We start from the raw sequence: 20,344 nt of genomic DNA on the forward strand, positions 1-20,344 counted from the left end.
CACACACACACAAGCACACTTTGGTTCCATTCACATTCATGAGTGAATGATGTCCATGTAAATGTCCATCGTCTGGACTGTGCACACAGCTCTCACATTGGCAAGCATAAACATGGTTGCATCTTCATCTGTATGATGGTTACAACTCATTCTGACACAGCCCTCCTTACTTTAAAACTTTAAAAGAATTTTTTATTTGGGGGGGGGGGGGTGGGGGGAGAAGTGGAGAAAAAGACGATATCCTGCTTCAGTGCTCGAGTGTCACCGTCAGACAAAAAAGTGCACTGCATCGATAATCTGTCAGCTCTCAGTCACGGGAGAATGAAAAGTGGAAGAGATTTAAATGGCTATCGAGTTGATCATGCAGATGATCAAATTCCTTACAAATAATTACCAAGAAGAGATGCAAGAAGGGGGGGGGGGTTGGGGTGGAGTCTGAGGTTGAGGTGTAGAAAGTGATAGTTTCTCACAGAGCTCTTCGAATAAAACCAAAATTTCCCTGGCTGTCAGGCGTATAAAAAACAACCAAAAAAGTACACTCAGAAGGTAGTTCCTGATGACCAAACAGAATAACATGTCAGAGTGAAGCATATCATCATAATGCTTTCCGTGCATAGCAATCTAACTGGGCACAACTCCCTCTGAAAATCTTAACACATGTAATGATCCTTCTTTAAAGTACAGATTTAGAGCTTTCAATACATCACTGAGAAACATAAACTAAACTGAACTGAATTGAACTTTCAACATCACGCATTGATAGCCAAGTCAGCTCATCTGCTGAGAAGGAACATCTCCCATATCATTACCCATGCATAATCTGCAGAAGAGTAGAAACTGCATTTAGGATCTATTAGCTACAGAGGAATACGAAGGCAAACTAGAGAGATCCAGACGAACATCCACAGTGGAGGTAAAAGGATGGTAAGACGTTTTGTGTCTGTGCCAATGGTGTAGGAGCGGATCGACTAAAATGGCTTCACCAACTCTTTGGCTTCACCTACTCTTTGGCTGTGAAGCCGGGAAGCCAGTGACAGAAATGGCTGCATTGCTGCCTAATTTGCATCACTGACGATGTGGCCAATTTCTGAAAAAAAAAAATAAAAAAATCTCCTCTTGACAGGACACAAAGAATCTGGATCCAAGAATACAAGGTTTACAACTTGGCCACAAGAAGATTCCCTCCGAGGAGCAACATGTTTTTATGCGGGGGAAAATATAATAAGATACAAAACATGCTGACAACTTTGAGCTTTGAAGTAGAGGTGGGCTATAGAGGGTCAATTTTAGGTCATATTTTCAGAACATGCTCATCACACCTTAGTTTGATGACTTTTTGCCTACTGACACCATTTTTGAAAAAAAGAACGAAAAAAATGCAAAATCCGGGGTGCCCCGGCCAAAATCGTAAAAAATCCAAGATGGCCGGCGTTTTGCCTTTAAAAAGACATTTTTGGCCATAACTCGGCTATTTTTTGGTCTATTGTGATGGTTTTGGTGTCTAACCCCATGTTTTAGGGGTCAAAGAAATGGATTATCATGATAATTTTAGTGGAAAACCTAAGCTTCTACATGAAACTAACCTTTTTCCCACATTTAGGGTTGAATTTCCTTCTCCTTTACCCCTACCCCAACCGCCATTTTTTTTGCCCTTTTTTCCGCATTTTTTTCAAGTCATGTTAACTACCATACTTTTGATAACAAGTTCTAGCAATCTTTTTTTTTTTTTTTTTTTACTACCGACAATACAGCAAGAAATATACAAATAACTTACGGTATACATGTATGTGTCATGCCAATACTGGTATGTGGCTGGTGCATTCAGAATGCACGGTAACTGTGGAACCAGTATTAAATACTGTATCTGCTTTGTAGTATCCATTAACATTTTGGTCATAAGACATTTAACAATATAAATAAATAAATATAATAATAAATAATAACAAATAACTAACATTATATATGGTTTACATATATGTGTCATGCACATATCGGTATAGTGTGGCTTGTGCATTCAGGATGTATGGTACATTGTAACAGAAGCCAGTGCTTATACTGTATCTGCTTTGTAGTGCTGATAAACATTTGGTATTCAGACCTGTAGAGCATGACACATATGTAAACCATGTATAATGTAAGTTATTTGTATAGTTCTTGCTGTATTGTTGCAAGAAAACACCACGTTGATAGCTAGAACTTGTTATTAAGAGTATGGTAGCTAACATGATTGAAAAAAATACGGAAAAAAAGTGCAAAAAATGGCGGTTGGGGTAGGGGTAAAGGAGAAGGAATATTTATTATCATATGTATTTATTTATATTGTTAAAGGTCTTAGGACCAAAATGTTAATGGACACTATAAAGCAGATACAGTACAATACTGGTTCCACAGTTACCATGCATTCTGAATGCACCAGCCACATGACCAGTATTGGCATGACACATACATGTTACCGTAAGTTATTTTGTATATTTCTTGCTGTATTGTCAGTAGTAAAAAAAAAAAAAAAAAAAAAAAAAAAACAGATTGCTAGAACTTGTTATTAAGAGTATGGTAGTTAACATGACTTGAAAAAAATACGGAAAAAAGTGCAAAAAATGGCGGTTGGGGTAGGGGTAAAGAAGAAGGAAATTTAACTCTAAATATGGGGAAAAGGTTAGTTTCATGTAGAAGCTTAGGTTTTACACTAAAATTATCATGATAATCCATTTCCTTGACCCCTAAAACATGGGGTTAGACACCAAAATCATCACAATAGACCAAAAAATAGTCGAGTTATGGCTAAAAATGTCTTTTTAAAGCCGAAACGGCGGCCATCTTGGATTTTTTACGATTTCGGCCGGGGCACCCCGGATTTTGCATTTTTTTCGTTCTTTTTTTCAAAAATGGTGTCAGTAGGCAAAAAGTCATCAAACTAAGGTGTGATGAACATGTTCTGAAAATGTCACCCTCTATAGCCCACCTCTATTTGAAGTAGATGAACATTGAGACAGCTAAGACAACTTAAAAGTTTAATACTTCATCTATGTATCCATCTTTTTCATAAATAATTGAATAAATGGTGTTATTAAATCTTTTTCTTAATCCAATTTGAAATAGCTTTCAGGTTGGTAAATGAAATGGCATTTTTGGTTTATTTCTAAAAGTCCAGTTTGTCATCAATGAAGTATAAACATAACCAAACTATATCTTGAACTTTGATAATCGGATGGGAAAGCAACATGTATTTCTTTGTGTACATTTATTGCTACAAACTATGATTACTACAAATAAATCATTTCAGAAAACACTTATTTCTTCACAGGTTTCTCATGAATAATACTTCTATGTTCCGTTAACATGTTAAGGAGAGATGATTCTGACCACTCTGTCTTTAGTAGTTTTTTCCCCCATTCTACGGGGAATGATTTTACTTCTCAAAATTGACTAGCAGTTTTGATCAATAGGAAAATGCTTTAAACAAAGATCTGTACAGTCCTATGCATAAAAAAGAAAGAAAAAACCTTCTGCACACAAAAAATTTTGTATAGCAGTCAGGTCAAAAATGCATAGCAAATTGTGACGCGATACCAGGAAAATTTATTTCCTGTTTTACACTGTATTTTCACGTTTTTGATGATACTGCTTTGTGCAAGTGACTCAAGAGAAATCATGCTACCATTATCCCTCCCTGAGGATGCTAGAACTGTATCTTCCTCCTCAACTGGTTGCCACGGAGACGGGACGAGACAAGAGACTTGTCAGAGGACAGTGTTGGGTATGGAAGAAGTGGTGAGCTCGTTCAGGTGGTAGCCTGATGGCAGGATTAGCAGCATGTCATTTAGTGGTCTCTTGGTTGCCTTCCCTCTCGGCGCTGTCTCAGACGGTGCTGAATGTCGCATACACAAAGGACGACTACGGTACTTCTTGAATTCTCTTTTCCCCCCGGAAGAGACATCTTAAAAGTTGGATGAGTAACCACTCAAGCGCACACTGATGATGCTAGACAAAACCTTTTCTTTTCTTTTTTTTTTTCTACTTTATCTGCCAATTCACTATCACACACAAACTCGAAGAAACATCTCTTCGAGTGCATCTTTTTGTTCAATTCCTTTTCCCCTTCTATAACATTCAAAGGTGGGAGTTGCAATAGACACCACATGAGTGTGGCTTGGTACATGCATGATACCGACGGCTGACAACCTCAAAGGTAAATTTGCAGAGATGGTAACGTACAGTCAAGTTGCATGATGGGGGGAAGAGGAGGTTAGGGAGATGAAATAGTTACACACACACACACATACACACACACACACACACACACACACACATACATACATACATACATACATACATACACACATACATACACAAATAATTCTAAACAGAGATGATGGAAATGTTTGGTTAACACCATCAGTGTAAAATGGCTGATTATACAAAGGCATCAGTACAGCAAAAGCTATTAGAGCTACAACCCCTTCCTTTCTCTTGCCCTCTCTTAAATTTCCAGAGCACTTGTTTCATCACAACACATATCAACCTTAGCCCATGTGTCTCATGTCGAATATTGATGAATTAAAAATGCCTACTTGTGTGATTGCATGTGTTTGCTTCTGTGTATGTTTTCTTCATAAATCATCAGGAAGGCTTCAATCATTGTATAAAACAGTGGCAAACTCTGCTTTTCTTGGTCATATTTTAAATTTTCATGCAACTCTTGTAAAATGAAATTGCTCAGACTTTCAGTTCCTACATCTGTCATCAAAATAATGTGAATTAAATTCTTATATGGTACTAAGCAAGAGAATGCCGATTAGCCAAAAAAAAAAAAAAAACAGATCAAGAATTATCTTGAAAATCAATTTCTTTTTCTCCCACAGCTCAGAGCACAATTCTGTGTCAGATACAGAGCAGTAATCTCGTATTATGTGAATGTTGAATATTGCAAGTGTACAGTGGGATGTCTGTGGCGAAATGTACCAACTCAATCGCTATCCCGGGCATCGAATGGTCGAACCCGTCTCTGTCCTTAAGTCTTCAGCCATGATTTGCAGGCCACTGCCGTATGATATGCTTCCTTTAAGCCCTTCAGATTCAGCTGTGTAATCTTAGCCGGCTCAGTCGCAATGCATCAAAACTTGTTTTCCACTGACTCTTTTTTCTCTGCCTGCACAGACACAAGCTGGCCAGAAGACGAAGTATTCTCCATCATTGTTATTGTTGCTCTTTTTTTTTTATATCAAGTACAGTTTTCTTTGCCTTCTTTACAGAAATTAGGGTGACTGATTAATTTTCCCCCAGTTTGCTCCAGAAAGCAAAGGGAAATCTGGGTGAACGATTGTTGATCCTCGGCGTGGAATAATGATAACTGCATGGGGTCAGATTTACCCACAAGCCGCCATTATGAATTACAGGGCCCCTGTCCGAGACGCCCCTGCTCCACAACGGAGCGCAGCGAGCGCTGGAGGTTAGCATGCAATGAATCAGCCCCTCTCGAGACCACCATTGAGACTTGATTGTGATTGAATATCAGCTGTTTAATATTGCAATAAACACCCTGCCTGCTGTATGAATGAAGAAATCAACTGGGTAGCAGTGAGCACCCCAGTTACAGAGGCCGATTGTGCAACACGAAAATGCACCCTAGGTCTCCGCTTACCCATCATTCTTCCAAAGAATCTAATGGATCGCTGCAATGGAGGATGTGGAATGGACCACCGCCATGAGAGAATAATTGCTTGGCTTGTCACCGCAGAAAAAAACAAAACAAAACAAGAGCATACAAGGTATATGTAGAAAATGTGCCTGATTCTTGATCACTTATCAGAATTTCTTGTGCCAGCTTCCCTGATACAATTTGCGAAAGACTGATGACGATGATTTGCAAAAGACTGATGTCGATGTTTTTGCAAAAGCCTCGTGAAGTGTCACACCAATGTAATCAAAAGAAGACATATAACAGTCAACCCAGCCACGACAAATCCAAAGACTACAGCAGGAATGCTTTGGACTTGCAGGAATTTCAATTTTCACACTAGAATTAACACATCAAGAAGACACAAAGTAAATCTCCCCTACGCCACATCCAAAATTAACCAGCAAAAATCCATGAATTTTGACTTAAACAATAAAATTCAGCACGTTTGTATCCATCCAGAGTAGAACCTTTCTCTGAATCAACTAATAAAATGAAATAAAATCATTTGAAATCATTAAAATCAAATAAAATCATTTGAATTGAATTGAAAAAACACAACAATTTTTTGAATTGTGCACAAATGCACATCAAATTGACGTTCTCTGGGAGTGACTGGCTGCATAGTCAAAGTGGCATAGATTTTAAAAAACAAAATGGTGGAAGGCAAAGAACATATGAACAAGGTACTGTAAAAGGGGTTATCTTTGCAAGGGTCAAATTTTCACAAATCACTGCTGGGCCACAAACTGAACAACTTACAAATATATTGCCACCTTACCTTAATTGCATAAATTGGCGTAGTGATTAGACAGGCATTAGTGCACTTACGCTTGCCTCGCTGTCAAATCCCGAAAAATAAAATCTCGCAAAAAAATGTCCATGACCTCCTCATTTGCAAAAATATTTGTGTGTGAAAATAGAGCTTTTACAGTATTGTCAATGTGTAACAGAGCACCTCCACCTGTGGTTGTGCAACAGTTTACCATATAGAAAGGGCTAGGCAGTCCCCAGTAAACAGAGTCACATCCTATGTCGGAGAGGTTTGACTGACGTACATGAGGACATGTCAGCTAGCTGGCTGTGCAGAGAGAACGTCTTCTTCACAGATGATTACCAATTCACATACCCCTTCACACTCCACCACCTGACAAGCTGGCTGTCTCTAGAATTGGGATAATTTCTCAACCAGTGAAAGCAACATGATTTGGGGTTTGTTTTGGGTTTGTTTTTTCTGACCCTTATGGTTTCAGGAAAGACACTGTCAACGGCCGCAAAACACAGAAATTGCTTGCTGTTTCAGAGCTGACCCCTATATATAGAAAGGTCCCCAGACTGGAAAAGACAATGCATCAGTGCAGTGATTACATGTTCCATCAAATCATTTATTTACTCAATTTTTTATTTCTTATTAATTAATTTCTTCTTTTTTGCATGAGAGGCATAGCTTTGCTCTGAAGTAAAATTGTCAAACAATCCATGTTTTGATGTACTGTCACGCATAGACAATTTTAAACACGTCATCAATATTCATGTCAAATACAGATCTACATATTATTATGTCAATCCTACAAATGATCAAATTCTCCACTTATTCAGGTAATTGTAATACTGCAGCATAATATACATGTAGTAAAATGTCAATGAAACTTCCAGATAATGCTATGTACTCTTGGAAGAAATGCAACATATGAAAAACAGATGTAGAAAGACTGCAAGGGCCATTGACCTAACATGACCAACCATACCCTCTTTTTAAACAATTTCTACTCGGGATACATTCATTATACAAAAAATTTGAATGAGAAATAATCTGACAGCATGCCAAGTTTTACCCAAGTGACCAAAGCTCCCTTAGGTACAATGCTGGCCATTTGAAGAAAATTGGTAAGACAAACATATAGCCATCTCTCTCTCTATCTCTGCATATACTCCATCTCTCACTCCTCTCTTTCCCTGGCTCTCAAAGAGGGGGTTTCACATCTACCTTAGAACTACATTGTAAACTTGTATCTGAAACATACTTCTCATACCCTTTTCATAAGCTGAATTATTCAGATATTCCTTGGTGGCAAAATCAAAGCAGAACCAGGGTAATCTGCACCATTTTGACACTGCTATTTTCTGCATAATATCTGCATCAAAACCAGTCTTGAAATGTTCCAAAATGATGCAGATTACCATTTCCAAGGTGTGATCAAAGGACTCTAGCTTCACATATACATTATTGGAGGGGTATGTCTAGTTACCATGATGATTATGTGTCTTTTCTAGGTTCTTTCTGTTTTTTTTCCAGGTGCTTATCAAAACTGTTAAAACAATTTGTATTGAATGGTTTTATTGAAGAGATTAAGACACCAAAATGTGTCTCCCTGCAGACAGATAACTGCAAATAACATTTCATACAATAGCTGTGTGCCTGTCAATCAAGAATACAAGTCATCAGATGCTAACATGCTGGAGTACATGTATGTTCCTCAATACACACACCATGGCAGATGTGAAGACAAAGTCTAGCTTAGCTCCATTTGAATCATGACCTCTACAGGTCAAACATGAACCACTGAGACATGGGCCCACATCCAGATTGAGCACAACTCAACCAAGCAACATCTCTGAACTGTGACGGGCCGAAAGGCGATTTGAGAGACATAGTCAGGAGGAACAGGACTTGAGCATTTCTGCATTCAGACCTTTCAAGAATTGCTTAATTAGTGCTAAACACATTTCTGAACCTGTTTGCTCACAAGTTCTTTGCCAATCTGAAAGGGCTCTTTTTTTTTCCTCTCTCATTCCATCTCTTCTCTACCCATCAGCAGATGGACAGTGAAAGGAAAATGAAAACACGCTTTTCTCATCAGCAAACCCGTCCTGCAGAATCTCGCCCAAGGGCCAACAATTAAGCCTCATTTACAGTAATTTTCTCCCGCATTCAACCATCAAGAACAAGTCCATTAAAATGGCAAATTATATAATTCCGAGAGCGACCCCCCACCCCACCCCCCTTTTCCAATCAAACCAATACAACCTCAAGGTTAATGCCCATATGGCCATTCAAAGGAGTATTCTTTCCCAGAAAGCTGGGAAAATATATCGGGGCACAAGGAGGCATCAGCCCGATGTTTACATTCCTTGCCCCACTTCCATTTGAGGGTTGAATACTTTTGTTTATTCCCTTTGGGATGGGCTGCGACGGGCATTCAATACGAGTAATTGATCGATGCATCTTTGCAGGTTGGCAAATTGAAACGGAGATGTTTATCATCACAGTATTGGCACGCTATTTGACACGTCGACTAATAAAGCCATATGGATGGATAGTCATGCAATTTTTGCACCTATTACAAAATATCTCCAAATGAAGCTATCTGCTATCTATGAAGATACAATTGTAACTGTATTGAGCTACTTGAACAGAACGACAAGATCAAAAACAGGAGAGTGTAGTCTGAGTAAGCCAGGGGGTCATCCCGCAAAACCGACACCCATGAGTCGTAAAGCCCATAAGTTCAACACTAGGCAAATAAAGCCCATGAGACCGACACTAGGTAAAAACAGCCCACGAGTTCAACAGATACAACATGGGGTTTAAAGTGTCGGTCTCGTGGGCCTTGTTTGCTTAGTGTTGAATTCATGAGCTGTATGACTCGTGGGTTGGATAATTCGTAGGCTGTATGACTCGTGGGTGTCGGTCTCATGACATGCACCCTTAAAGGGACTGTACAGTAGTGGTTGAGGTGGGGATTCATGTTTTGAACATTCCTAAGTGAGATAATGAAAAGCCTCTTATGAAATATGAAAGAGTATGTAATTTTAAGAAGGATTCACCGTTTATTTGATGAAAATTGGTTTTCAAATGGCTGAGATATCGAAAAAAGTGCTAATAACAAAAGGTGACATGCCACAACTTTATTTGGATCTCTTTATTTCACCTTGTTTTTTTGATATCTCAGCCATTTCAAAACCGAATTTCATCAAATAAACTTTTGATACCCCTTAGAACGGCATGCTCTTTGACATCTCATAGAGTGGTTTCTGAATATCTCGCAAAACGTTAAAAGCTAAATCCTCACCTCGACCAGAACTGTACACACCCTTTAAGCCAGTGCTAACCTGGCTAGGTCAACCTGATTTTTTTTTTTTTTTTTTTTTTTGGGGGGGGGGGGGGTACAACCACCTCTGCCTCCTGAAGATCAACCCTTGCTATCATGTCAGCCATAATGACTGCTGTGTAGGGAGAACATCTCAATCTCTTAAAAAAAAAAAAAAATGCACATGGGAACCTCACTTATTTTTACCTTCTTTGAATATTCTTCCTCAAGTTCCATTTCCCAAAATCCTATCTGAAATATTTCCAAACAACATCAGCCCTCCACTTTCTTCCGATAATATGTGCTCGCTCACTCTCCAATCCGAGGAGCGACGCGTGATTAAAATGCACCCCAAACCCGCCGCATTCCGCGCACTCTGGCGCATCAACCCGCGTCAGTTTGAATTTTCATGGTAAATTTATTTGGTGATGGGGATCTGGCTCTGGTGTCCCCCCATTAGTATTCCGCCAGCCGCCTCCACGGCGGGACATGAAAATAGATGAGCCCTTGTCAACACCCAGCCCACCAGGCTAGGGGTAAGCAATTCCACCTCTCAAACACTTCCACCTTTTTGGGTATTCCCAAGCATGGATGTCAGAGCCAAATGCAGACAGAGGTCTTCTTCTTCTTCTTCTTGTTTGTATTTTTCTTCATATTCTCTTCTGCTTCTCCCCCCACCCCCCCCCCCCCCTTCCTAAGAGATAAACTTTGATGACTTCATGAACCTGAGAATCCACCTTTGATTTGTCATGAAGGATCAACCAGACCTTAATAAAAAGAAAATAAATGTCAGCGATGATGCATTTTTGATATGCCTTGATGGGACTGGAAAGCACAGGAGATAAAAATTACATGAAGGAAGGATATATAAGTTGGGTGTGGTTATTGAGAGAGATAGTTAGAGGATGGAGGGGAACACAAAAGGAGATTGCTGAGAGAAAAGAAAGACAGTAGGTGATGGATCGAACATAATACCCCGTCTTAACAGATCACAAAACCCAGGGTAGCCTCCAAAGGAGGACATTCGGAGAATGTTATTACCTAGTGTCTGTCCAGAGACAACATGGTGGAGAACCTCTTTCTTCTGCAAAAGTCTTCATAGATAATACATGGCTGTACTGGTAAGGGGCACAGTAGACATACATTGTATGTGTGCTACTTCAATGCCTTGTCTATGATGACTGTGATTGAGATATATGTATGCATTGATGATAACACATTTTCCACATATCAGTAACAAGCTGGTCAGGGATGGCTGAGTTCGTCTATTTAAGGACAAGTTCACCTTCATAAACATAAGGATTGAGAAAATGTAGCAATAGTAGTAGAATACATCATTGAAAGTTTGAGGAAAATCGGACAATCCGTTCAAAAGTTATGAATTTTTGAAGTTTTTGTGCAGTAACCGCTGGATGAGAAGACTACTGCAGTGTATGATGTCACATGCGTACAACAATATAAGGAAAATATAAAGAGAATTTCACAAAATGTCATCTTTCGAAAAAAGTACACATTCCCTTGACTTGTTACCGACATATGTTATGGGTAATATTATTCCCCCTGCCTTTAAAAAGAGGCAAGTCAAGTGCTCTTTTATTATGCGAAAAAAGTGAAAATATGATGAAATTTCTTTATACTGTTGTACGCATATGACATCACAAGCTGTAGCAGTCTCCTCATCCAGCAGTTCCAACACAAAAATTTTAAAAATTCATAACTTTTGCATTGATTGTCCAATTTTCCTCAAACTTTCACTGATGTGTTCTACTAATATTGCTGCATTCTCTCAATCCTTATGTTTATGAAGGTGAACTTGTCCTTTAACGTGCATAGAGAAGGTCTTTGAGCAGCACCTGTTAAGATGGTACACTTACAGTTCACCCCGTTTTGAGAATTATCTCTGGAATGTTACCCTGTGTTTCGTCTCTGGAGAATGCACGGAAAACATCCAAGTAAAATCTGCTGTGATAGGGTACCATATTGGCTGAACCATGGATTCCTAAACGGACTCACTGGTACAAAACATGCATGGACAAAATAGTGAGGGATGAAAGGGACATGATTTCAGTGAGAAAACACAAGGGCGAGTAAGAGAGATAAAATTCTATGGACTCGGGCAGACATAGATTGACAAAAGTCTCCCAATCAATGGGTGGGGAAAGAGCATGCGACTGAACTCATGTGCACCAGAATTCCTGCAAATCATGCGGCTGACTACAAATGCCAGCAACCTGATGGCTAGCGTCATTTCAAATCGTCAACAGGCACGTTTGCGCCTCCTTAGTTATCAATACGCCGATTTTACCCGACGTGCGGCATCCCAAAATTCAATACGGTACGGCAGCCACACTTTGTCTGGTGAGCACATGGCAGGAAGTTTTCACAAGAGAAGGGATTTTTTTTTCTTTTTTTGCAGACTGACTTTTTTTTTAATCACAATGGTGGTATAAAAGTGGGAAAAGGGAGAGTGTGCATCACAACTCCGTTCTCATGCCGACGCTGAATTAACCCGCTTGATGGAGTGAGACGTGATTGTGCATCCCTCTCTTTGCGTGCTAACAACGCGAACCAACACTTGAGCGCACGTCTAATGCCGGCATTAGCGGGAACGGAAAAACGACTCTGACAATCACAAGTACTTAAGAGCTTGTACATCCAATAAAAACCCTGCAATTGACATAGGATCGCAGGGTTAAATGCACGCATGCCTCTCCTAGTTCCCCAACCCCCCTCTCTTCCCTTGCCCTCTCCCCTTCTCCACCTTACTCTCAGGCAGGGAAGATTCCATCTGTTTTGTTTTTGGTGTTTGCACTGGGGCAGGGAAAACATGCCCGCTTCCCCATTCTCTCTCTCACCATCTCCCATTCTCTGCCTCTCCCGCCCGCCCCACCGACAATTTAATGTGGCCATTTCATGCTTGGCGGAGCACGAACACAAAGAAATCAAATTTGAGTGCGCCTGATTGTGTGCTCACGTGTGTCGCTTACTGGCAGCCCCGCTAAGGGGCGACCGTCACGTACCACCACGAAAATTATTCCTTGTTAATTTGGGTTGACTGAATTTGCGGAGAGGGAGGCACGAACCCCGGCTGGAAGGTTAGCCATGCCTTATTTGAGATGTTTGCATGAGAACGCAGGCACATTCACTCTCCCAGCAAAGACGGGCAAATGTTTATTAAGTGTGTCTCTTTTCTCCTACAGCACATCTCTTTCCCTCCCCTCCCTCCATGCTTTCTGGAGAATGAAAGACGAAATTATATATATGGCAATGTTTGTCATTTCCGTCGGAGTGTATGCCAAGAACAAACATCTCTTTCAGCTCCTAATGAAGGTTGACATTGGTGGCATAATGAAAGCCCAGTCTGCCAATCACACCGAGGACCCATTTTGCTGCAATTTAGGCCTAGGCCAGGTAAACTCCCGCAGACATCAGCAGCGCTGCTCCTGTTCGGATCCCATGGCTTCGCTAGCCCCATCGCATCTCTTTACACTCGCTGATTAAACCCAGATTTAACACGTTGTCAGCAAACACTCTCTTGCTATCCTCTGGGTTTCTGTGGGTTTTTTTTTCTCTCTCTCTGTCTATTCTTCAGAGAAGACAAGCATGTTTGTAATCTGACTAAACTGATGAGAAATGTGAATACACATGCACAAACACACGCAAACACTACCTAATTCTATAGCAAGAGACGTAAGCTTACCAAGGTAGTTGGAATGGTATGAAAGTGCTATCATAATTTTTCCTCAACATTTCCCCCCATCAAGGGCTGTTCCTGTGTCCATAGTCATCAATCATGATTTACAGTCCTGATTGCCTCCTTGATCGAAATTCATACATGCCTGGAAGAACACACGATCTTTGCACAATATATTGCGCCCAAAACTAAGAAAAAACACTGACCTTTAACCTATGCACAATACGACCCAGGCCTTTCAAAATGGATAATAGCAAAGCAAGTGCTCTGACAACAAATTTGCCAACCCCACTGCATGGTTTTCAAAGTTCACTTCAGATGTATACAATTGATACTTGACCGTCATCATATAGCCATATCAATCATTTTTCTGACTGTGGTTTTCCATCAAATCAATTCTTAACCCCCCCCCCTTCAACAATCGACTTGTTTAAAGAAAACATGGTAACCTCATAGATCAGTAATAGAAATAAGACAAGTGGTAACAGTGCACTAAAGTAATTCTAAGTGAAACACTCAATGACTCTTTTCAACTATATCAGGCCTCCTAACCTTTCAGACTGGAAAATAGGGATGATTTGTCTCAAAAATACGAAAGAAAGAGCAGTTCCCATAGGAGTGTGTAGTAAAATTATTAGCAAAATAGAAAGCTCCTACTGAAACAAGAACTGGGAATGGTAAAAAGGCCGATTTTTTCCCCCCTTCCAGTACAAAATGGTTGGGAGGTCTGCTATATTCAAGCCTGGATATCACCGGTGGAGAAATATATACAAAGGATACAGGCAAAATGTGTAATCATCTGAAGTTACTGTGAAGGCATATCTACATATGTACAGTGTACATCAATGACATCTCCCCTTTATCAAAAAATGGAGACAGATTATGTAAAAACTTGGTCTTTCATTCTCATCAGTACTTACCAAATAGCCACTCCCAGATCGCGAGTGAGAGCTAGCCTGTAAAGGGAAGAAATCAGAAGAACAAGAAGGAAAGAGATTGGGGTAAATACACTTCCACCTTCAATAGTCACATAGAGACTTAACTTCCTTATTTCAAAGAAATGATTTATTCTTATCATCATGTATCTTTGTGATGTTCAAGCATACTTGTATTCCTTTCAATCAATTGTTCATTTCTTTATATACCATTCAGCAAAAAAAAAAAAAATTATATCTGCTATATCCATTGTCATAATATCATCATCATCATCATTATCAACATTATTATCATCATTTATTTCTATGATCATTTTATCATTATTATCTGCAGTATTACTATTCAACTACTACTTCAACCACCTACTATAAACTAATGTAATCATTACTGTTACTCAGTACTATAATTTGTGGAGAGTTTTCTTTTGAAAGGTCATGCCATCAAAGCACTGCATTCACATTATCCATGATAAGTACATGCAACAGGCTACTAGAGCTTTGTCAACATCAGTTACAATACTGATGGTACTAACCAATTAATAATTATGACAATAATAATAATAATAATAATAATAATAATAATAATAACAATAATAATAATAATAATAATAAAAATAATAATGACTGCAATAACACTTCACTTTTAACAATAATATCAAGGGTAATGTTGGTAATTTATGACAGTAGTGATACTAATAAGTATCATTATTCTTATGATTATGATAACACGAACAAGAGTGATGATATTAAGAAGTAATGTGCTTGAAAGATTTTTAGGACATACATATTACTTCTCTGCAGTGAATAACCGCGACAAACAATACTTAGTAATGCTGCACCTACAAAAATGCCATGTAACGCTACATAATATGCATGATATCATCTTTCATGCCAATTAAGTCATTATCACTGAAGCACTCTGTGAAAATAGGTCCCACTGCCCAGTGAAAGATTGGTTATATGAAAGTTCATTAAGCAACATTTCTTCTCTAATAAGTGTTTTCATCAATTCTGGGTGCTTTTCATTTGGTTTCATTTTTGTTTGTTTCATTGCTGTTGAACAAAGAGGTGACTCCCCTTATAACAAAGCCCTTGTGACCAGCAGTTGTCTTTCGTTACATCAAAATTTTGTTACAGCCAAACAAATAAAGTCAGTAAAAAATCTTTGTCCAGATAATCATTCTGGGACCTAAATTTTTACTTCATCGTTAACAAAATTTTGCTATTAACCGTGTTCGTTACGATGGGAGTGCATTGTATTCCGGGCAAAGTGTGGCAACCTCGTAGAGGGTGGGTGGGCAACACATTTCCCGTAAGTGATGACATCAAAGTGAATATTCACCTTTGAGAAACATGCGAGTAAGAAGGGGCGGAAAAAGAGAGAGAAATAAACAGCAACAACACACACACACAAAAAGGACAAAGAGGATGGACATGATCACATGTGACAGGGAAATAGCCCCCAAATTAATTGGAGGCCAGTCCGGCGTGCCGTGCAAAATGCCCGCGGGCCGGCGTGAGCCAGGGGCCGACAAACGAGACGCTACAGTTTTTATTTGTTAATTGCGGCGTAAATGAAGACAACAAATCGGCTTGTGCAGCAGCAGACAAGCCGGAGAGTGGAATACACTCTTTCCCTGTCACAATCGTTTCGCGTCGTCGTCAGTTTTTTCCCATCGTGGTTTTGCTTGGCAGCTTTTCACTCCTCCTCACTTTCCCTAAGGGGTAACATCCCTCCCCCCCCCCCATTTTGCCATTAAAAAAAAAAATAAGACAACCAGAAGAATCCCATAACAAAGAATTAGATTGTGAATATTCACCATAGCTTTCAGAGAAGGTCATACATATACTACATACTTGGGCTTAACTTGATATGGCATGGGTTTAAAAATACTTGGCTCTGTTGATGAGACTTGTGTATTCCTCACATCACTTGTTTCCATACCCCCTCCTCGTTCCACCCCACCCCACCCCTTTGGAAAAACCAAAGCTGCATCCATCTCTCTCGGAGTGCCATGTGCCGGGAGCGATGCGCGCCATTAGTGGCTAATGTTCGCTCCATCTCTTCATTAGAGCGAGCAGGGCAGGTTTGGGGTTTGGGTTTTTTTTTCTGAAGGAGGGAGAAATATTTCACAGACGGCAATCACAGATCATTTGTTGCCTAGCGAATCCCTATTTACCTTCATTAATAGGAGACACATTGACTTCCTCAGCTAACTCATAATTCCCTCAGCTTGCCACTTTCCAGTTACCTCTTCATCTCTTATCTCTCTTTGCCCCCCCCCCCCCACCATCCCACCCTCCACAATCACCACTACCTATCAAATCAACAGGAATTACCCCCATAAATCCATAACATCCCATCAACTGAAACACAACTGCTGCTCATAAAAATCAGGTTTCAATGACAACATTTTTACTAAAGTAGACATAAGGTATTTAGTCTCTAAGTCACGATAAAGCTCACAACATAATATTGTGCCAATCAATATGAACTACCAACATATGACACATAAAGCAGAAATTCTAGCGCATGTGATTTTTCATTCTCGCCAGGTAAGATGCATCTTATGTGTTTTGAATTCGATAAAATCAACACATAAAATAGTGCTCCATACAGCAAGCAAAAAAAAAAATATATGTGTGGTTTTAATTTCGTGCTGATTTCCTATCACCCAAACTGAGCCAAAGATTTCAACATTGCAACAACAACAACAAAAAAGTCTAATTTTACAGTAAATCTGTATTTGCCAAGGTAGCACTTGAAATTGATCCCGTACACTATAGTATTAAGCTGCTCGTAATATCAATTGAATAATAATCCATAAATCAAAACAAAATTATATGAACGGTACAAAAAAGCAGGCATACAGACAAAACTAACAGAACATGATATTCCCAGGAAAGAAGAAGAAGAAGAGATAAAACATTTGACTTACGTCACTCAAGCGATCTGAGTTGGATCTGTTCGGCCCATTGGCATTCTGAGGAAGGGTATTCTCATCTCCGCTGGCCCTGCAGTTGTTGGCTCGGTGAGGGGAGCGAACCTGCAGAAAATTTTTGAGAAAATGAAAGAAAAAAAAAATAGACACAGAATGAGTCAGAGGAAAATGGCTATCTCCTAAAGTACAACATCTAAAGGACATTTGCCATAAGAATAAAACAGAGCCGTGGAAATTGAACTGCTATTCTGTATGATTCAAAATGTCCAAATATACAAAGATGGAGATCGTTTACCAACATGACATCACTATAATTCTCTCTTCTGGACAAAAGTACAACATGGTCCGAGATGATCCATTTAATAACTAGACTCATGCCTGGTAATCAGCATTCGGAAGCCAAGAGCATTGAGACCATCTTAATCAAGACCGAATATTAATCACTGTACTGACATGATGTTCATAAAAATCTGTCCAAACATTACAATTTGTACAAAACTCATTAAATGGTGTCCCACATCTCCCAATTACAAAAAAAAAAAAATGATCACAAAACCAAGTAGTGACAGCATATTTCATGCTCATCACACCAACTTGCAAACAAACACCTGCAAACACACACCAGCACACAAAAACACTCACAAACACACACACACACACACACACACACACATGCACACTCATTCGTAATGCTAACACACATATAGGTGTCCCACTCCAGTACATGTACTAGTATGCATGTTACAGCACATTGCTGGGGGTTTTTAACAAAGAATTGTAGTCAATCTTAAATTCAAGATCAGCTTTAAATGATGGTATGCTGTGTGTCTTCAATGATATTCTTATCAAACTTATCAAAGAAAACTAATATTTTGAAGATCTTTCACACTGCTATCAATATACAAAATTGAATAAGTGACAAAGGAATTTTCCTTAAAATTTCAATAAAACAGGTTGAAGGGAATTCTGCAATCACTGAATAAAACTGTACAGGGAAACCAATGGCATGCGATAATCATCAGTTGATCTTAAACTTTATGATGGACTTAAATTCTCTGTGAAACACCCCCCCCCCCCCAGTAAGTTACTACAGTTAAACTCGCCTAAGTCGACATCGCATATGTCGAATAATCGCGCAAGTCGATAATTTTAAAAAGTCCCGATTTTTCCCCATTGACTTACGTGTATTAATTCACTCATAAGTCGAATTTTTTAAGTCGAATACTCGCTTAAGTCGATGAAATTCCAAGAACACTTTCACGGAAAAACCATTGAATTCATTGTGCCTAAGTCGAATAAGATTTTATTGTGTAATAAATCACTGTCAAAATCACGAGACGACAGTTTTTGTTTACATACGGTATATACCAAAAGAAACTGCGTAAATAAACATTAACGTTTCATTAACGCAAGCGGTTTCACCTGAATCGTTAGTAACGCAAACTAACGATCGGGAAAATTAACGTTTGTAGCAACGATGAGTAACGATCCCTAGCGCAAATTAACGATGTTTCGTTAACATTAACGATAGGTAACGCAAGAACTCACGCGAGATTTTGGTTTTGTAACGAGACCTGGTGAAAGGACGACGACGTATACGTAGCCCCTGCCGAGTGTAGCGATCTATGCCTTATATTTAGCGGAGTCTTTTCGCGAATCGAATCACGATTTCGCGAATGGTTAATTTGCGACCGGGGTCACCAAAAACGCACGCCGGGCCACCAAAAAAGCCGAATGTTTGCCTTCAGTTTTGGAAATGAAGCGGTAACAATCGGTTCCATAAGATGCTGAATAAATGTCAGATGTTTGCTCTTTTAATTTTGGAAATGAATAACGGTAATATTCTATTCCGTATAATACTAAAATAAATGTCGGATGTTTGCTTATACTTTTGGAATGTCAGAGATTTGATTTTGCGTTCGGAAATGAATAAGGATAAAAAAAAGTATCCGGAAGATGCTGAAATAAATGTCGAATGTTTGCTTTGACGTTCGGATATGAAAAATAATGATATTCAACTCCATGCGATGATAAAATAAATGCCGGATGTTTACTTTTACGTTCGAAAGTAAATAACAATTACATTCAGCTCCGGAAGATGCTAAAGTAAATGTCGAATTATCCCTTTGACGTTCGGAAATGAATAACAATAATAATCAACTTCGTACGATGATGAAATAAATGTCGGATGTTTACTTTTACGTTCGAAAGTAAATAACATTAACATTCAGCTCCGGAAGATGCTAAAGTAAATGTCGAATTATCCCTTTGACGTTCGGAAATGAATAACAATAATAATCAACTTCGTTCGACGATGAGATAAATGTCGGGTGTTTGCTTTTACTTTCGAAAGTAAATAGCAGTAACATTCGGCTCCAGAAGATGCTAAAATAAATGTCAGATGATTGTTTTTACGTTCGGAAGTGAATAGCAGTAATATTCTTCTCCACACGATGCTAAATAACTGTCGGATGTTTGCTTTTAAATTTCGAAATGAATAACAGTAACATTTAGCTGCGTTTGATGGTAAAGTTAATGTTTGATATTTGCTTTAACGTTCGGAAATGAATAACAATAGTATTCAACTCCGTCCGATGATAAAATGAATGTCTTATGTTTGCTTTTATGTTCGAAAGTAAATAGCAATAACATTCAGCTCCGGAAGATACTAAAATAAATGTTGAATGTTTGCTTTGGCGTTCGGAAATGAATAACTATGGTATTCAACTCAGTACGATGATGAAATAATTGCCGAAAGTTCGCTTTTACGTTCGAAAGTAAATAGCATTTAACATTCGACTCCTGAAGATGCCAAAATAAATGTCAGATGATTCATTACACTTTCGGAAGTGGACAGCAGTAACATTCGGCTCCTTACGATCATAAAATAAATGTCGGGTGTTTGCTTTTGAATTTGGAGATCGAATAACGGTAATATTCTGCTCCGTACGATGCTAAAATAAGTAACAGATTGTTTCTTTTACATTTGGAAATGATTAACGGTA

The 20,344-nt window shown here is 39.0% G+C and overlaps 1 protein-coding gene across 1 annotated transcript in view; it reads right to left on the reverse strand.

Annotated features, from left to right (window-relative positions):
* The window catches only part of LOC140227660 (uncharacterized), a 332,196-nt gene that overhangs the window by 144,315 nt on the left and 167,537 nt on the right, over positions 1 to 20,344 (reverse strand). The window contains exons 3-4 of the mRNA XM_072308076.1: positions 17,337 to 17,444; positions 14,383 to 14,418 (exon numbers count right to left, since the gene is read on the reverse strand). Of these exons, the coding sequence (XP_072164177.1) occupies positions 14,383 to 14,418; positions 17,337 to 17,444 (144 nt within the window). The remainder of the gene's footprint in view (positions 1 to 14,382; positions 14,419 to 17,336; positions 17,445 to 20,344) is intronic.

The sequence above is a fragment of the Diadema setosum genome, chromosome 4, assembly GCF_964275005.1.
Source record: "Diadema setosum chromosome 4, eeDiaSeto1, whole genome shotgun sequence".
Taxonomy (NCBI): domain Eukaryota; kingdom Metazoa; phylum Echinodermata; class Echinoidea; order Diadematoida; family Diadematidae; genus Diadema; species Diadema setosum.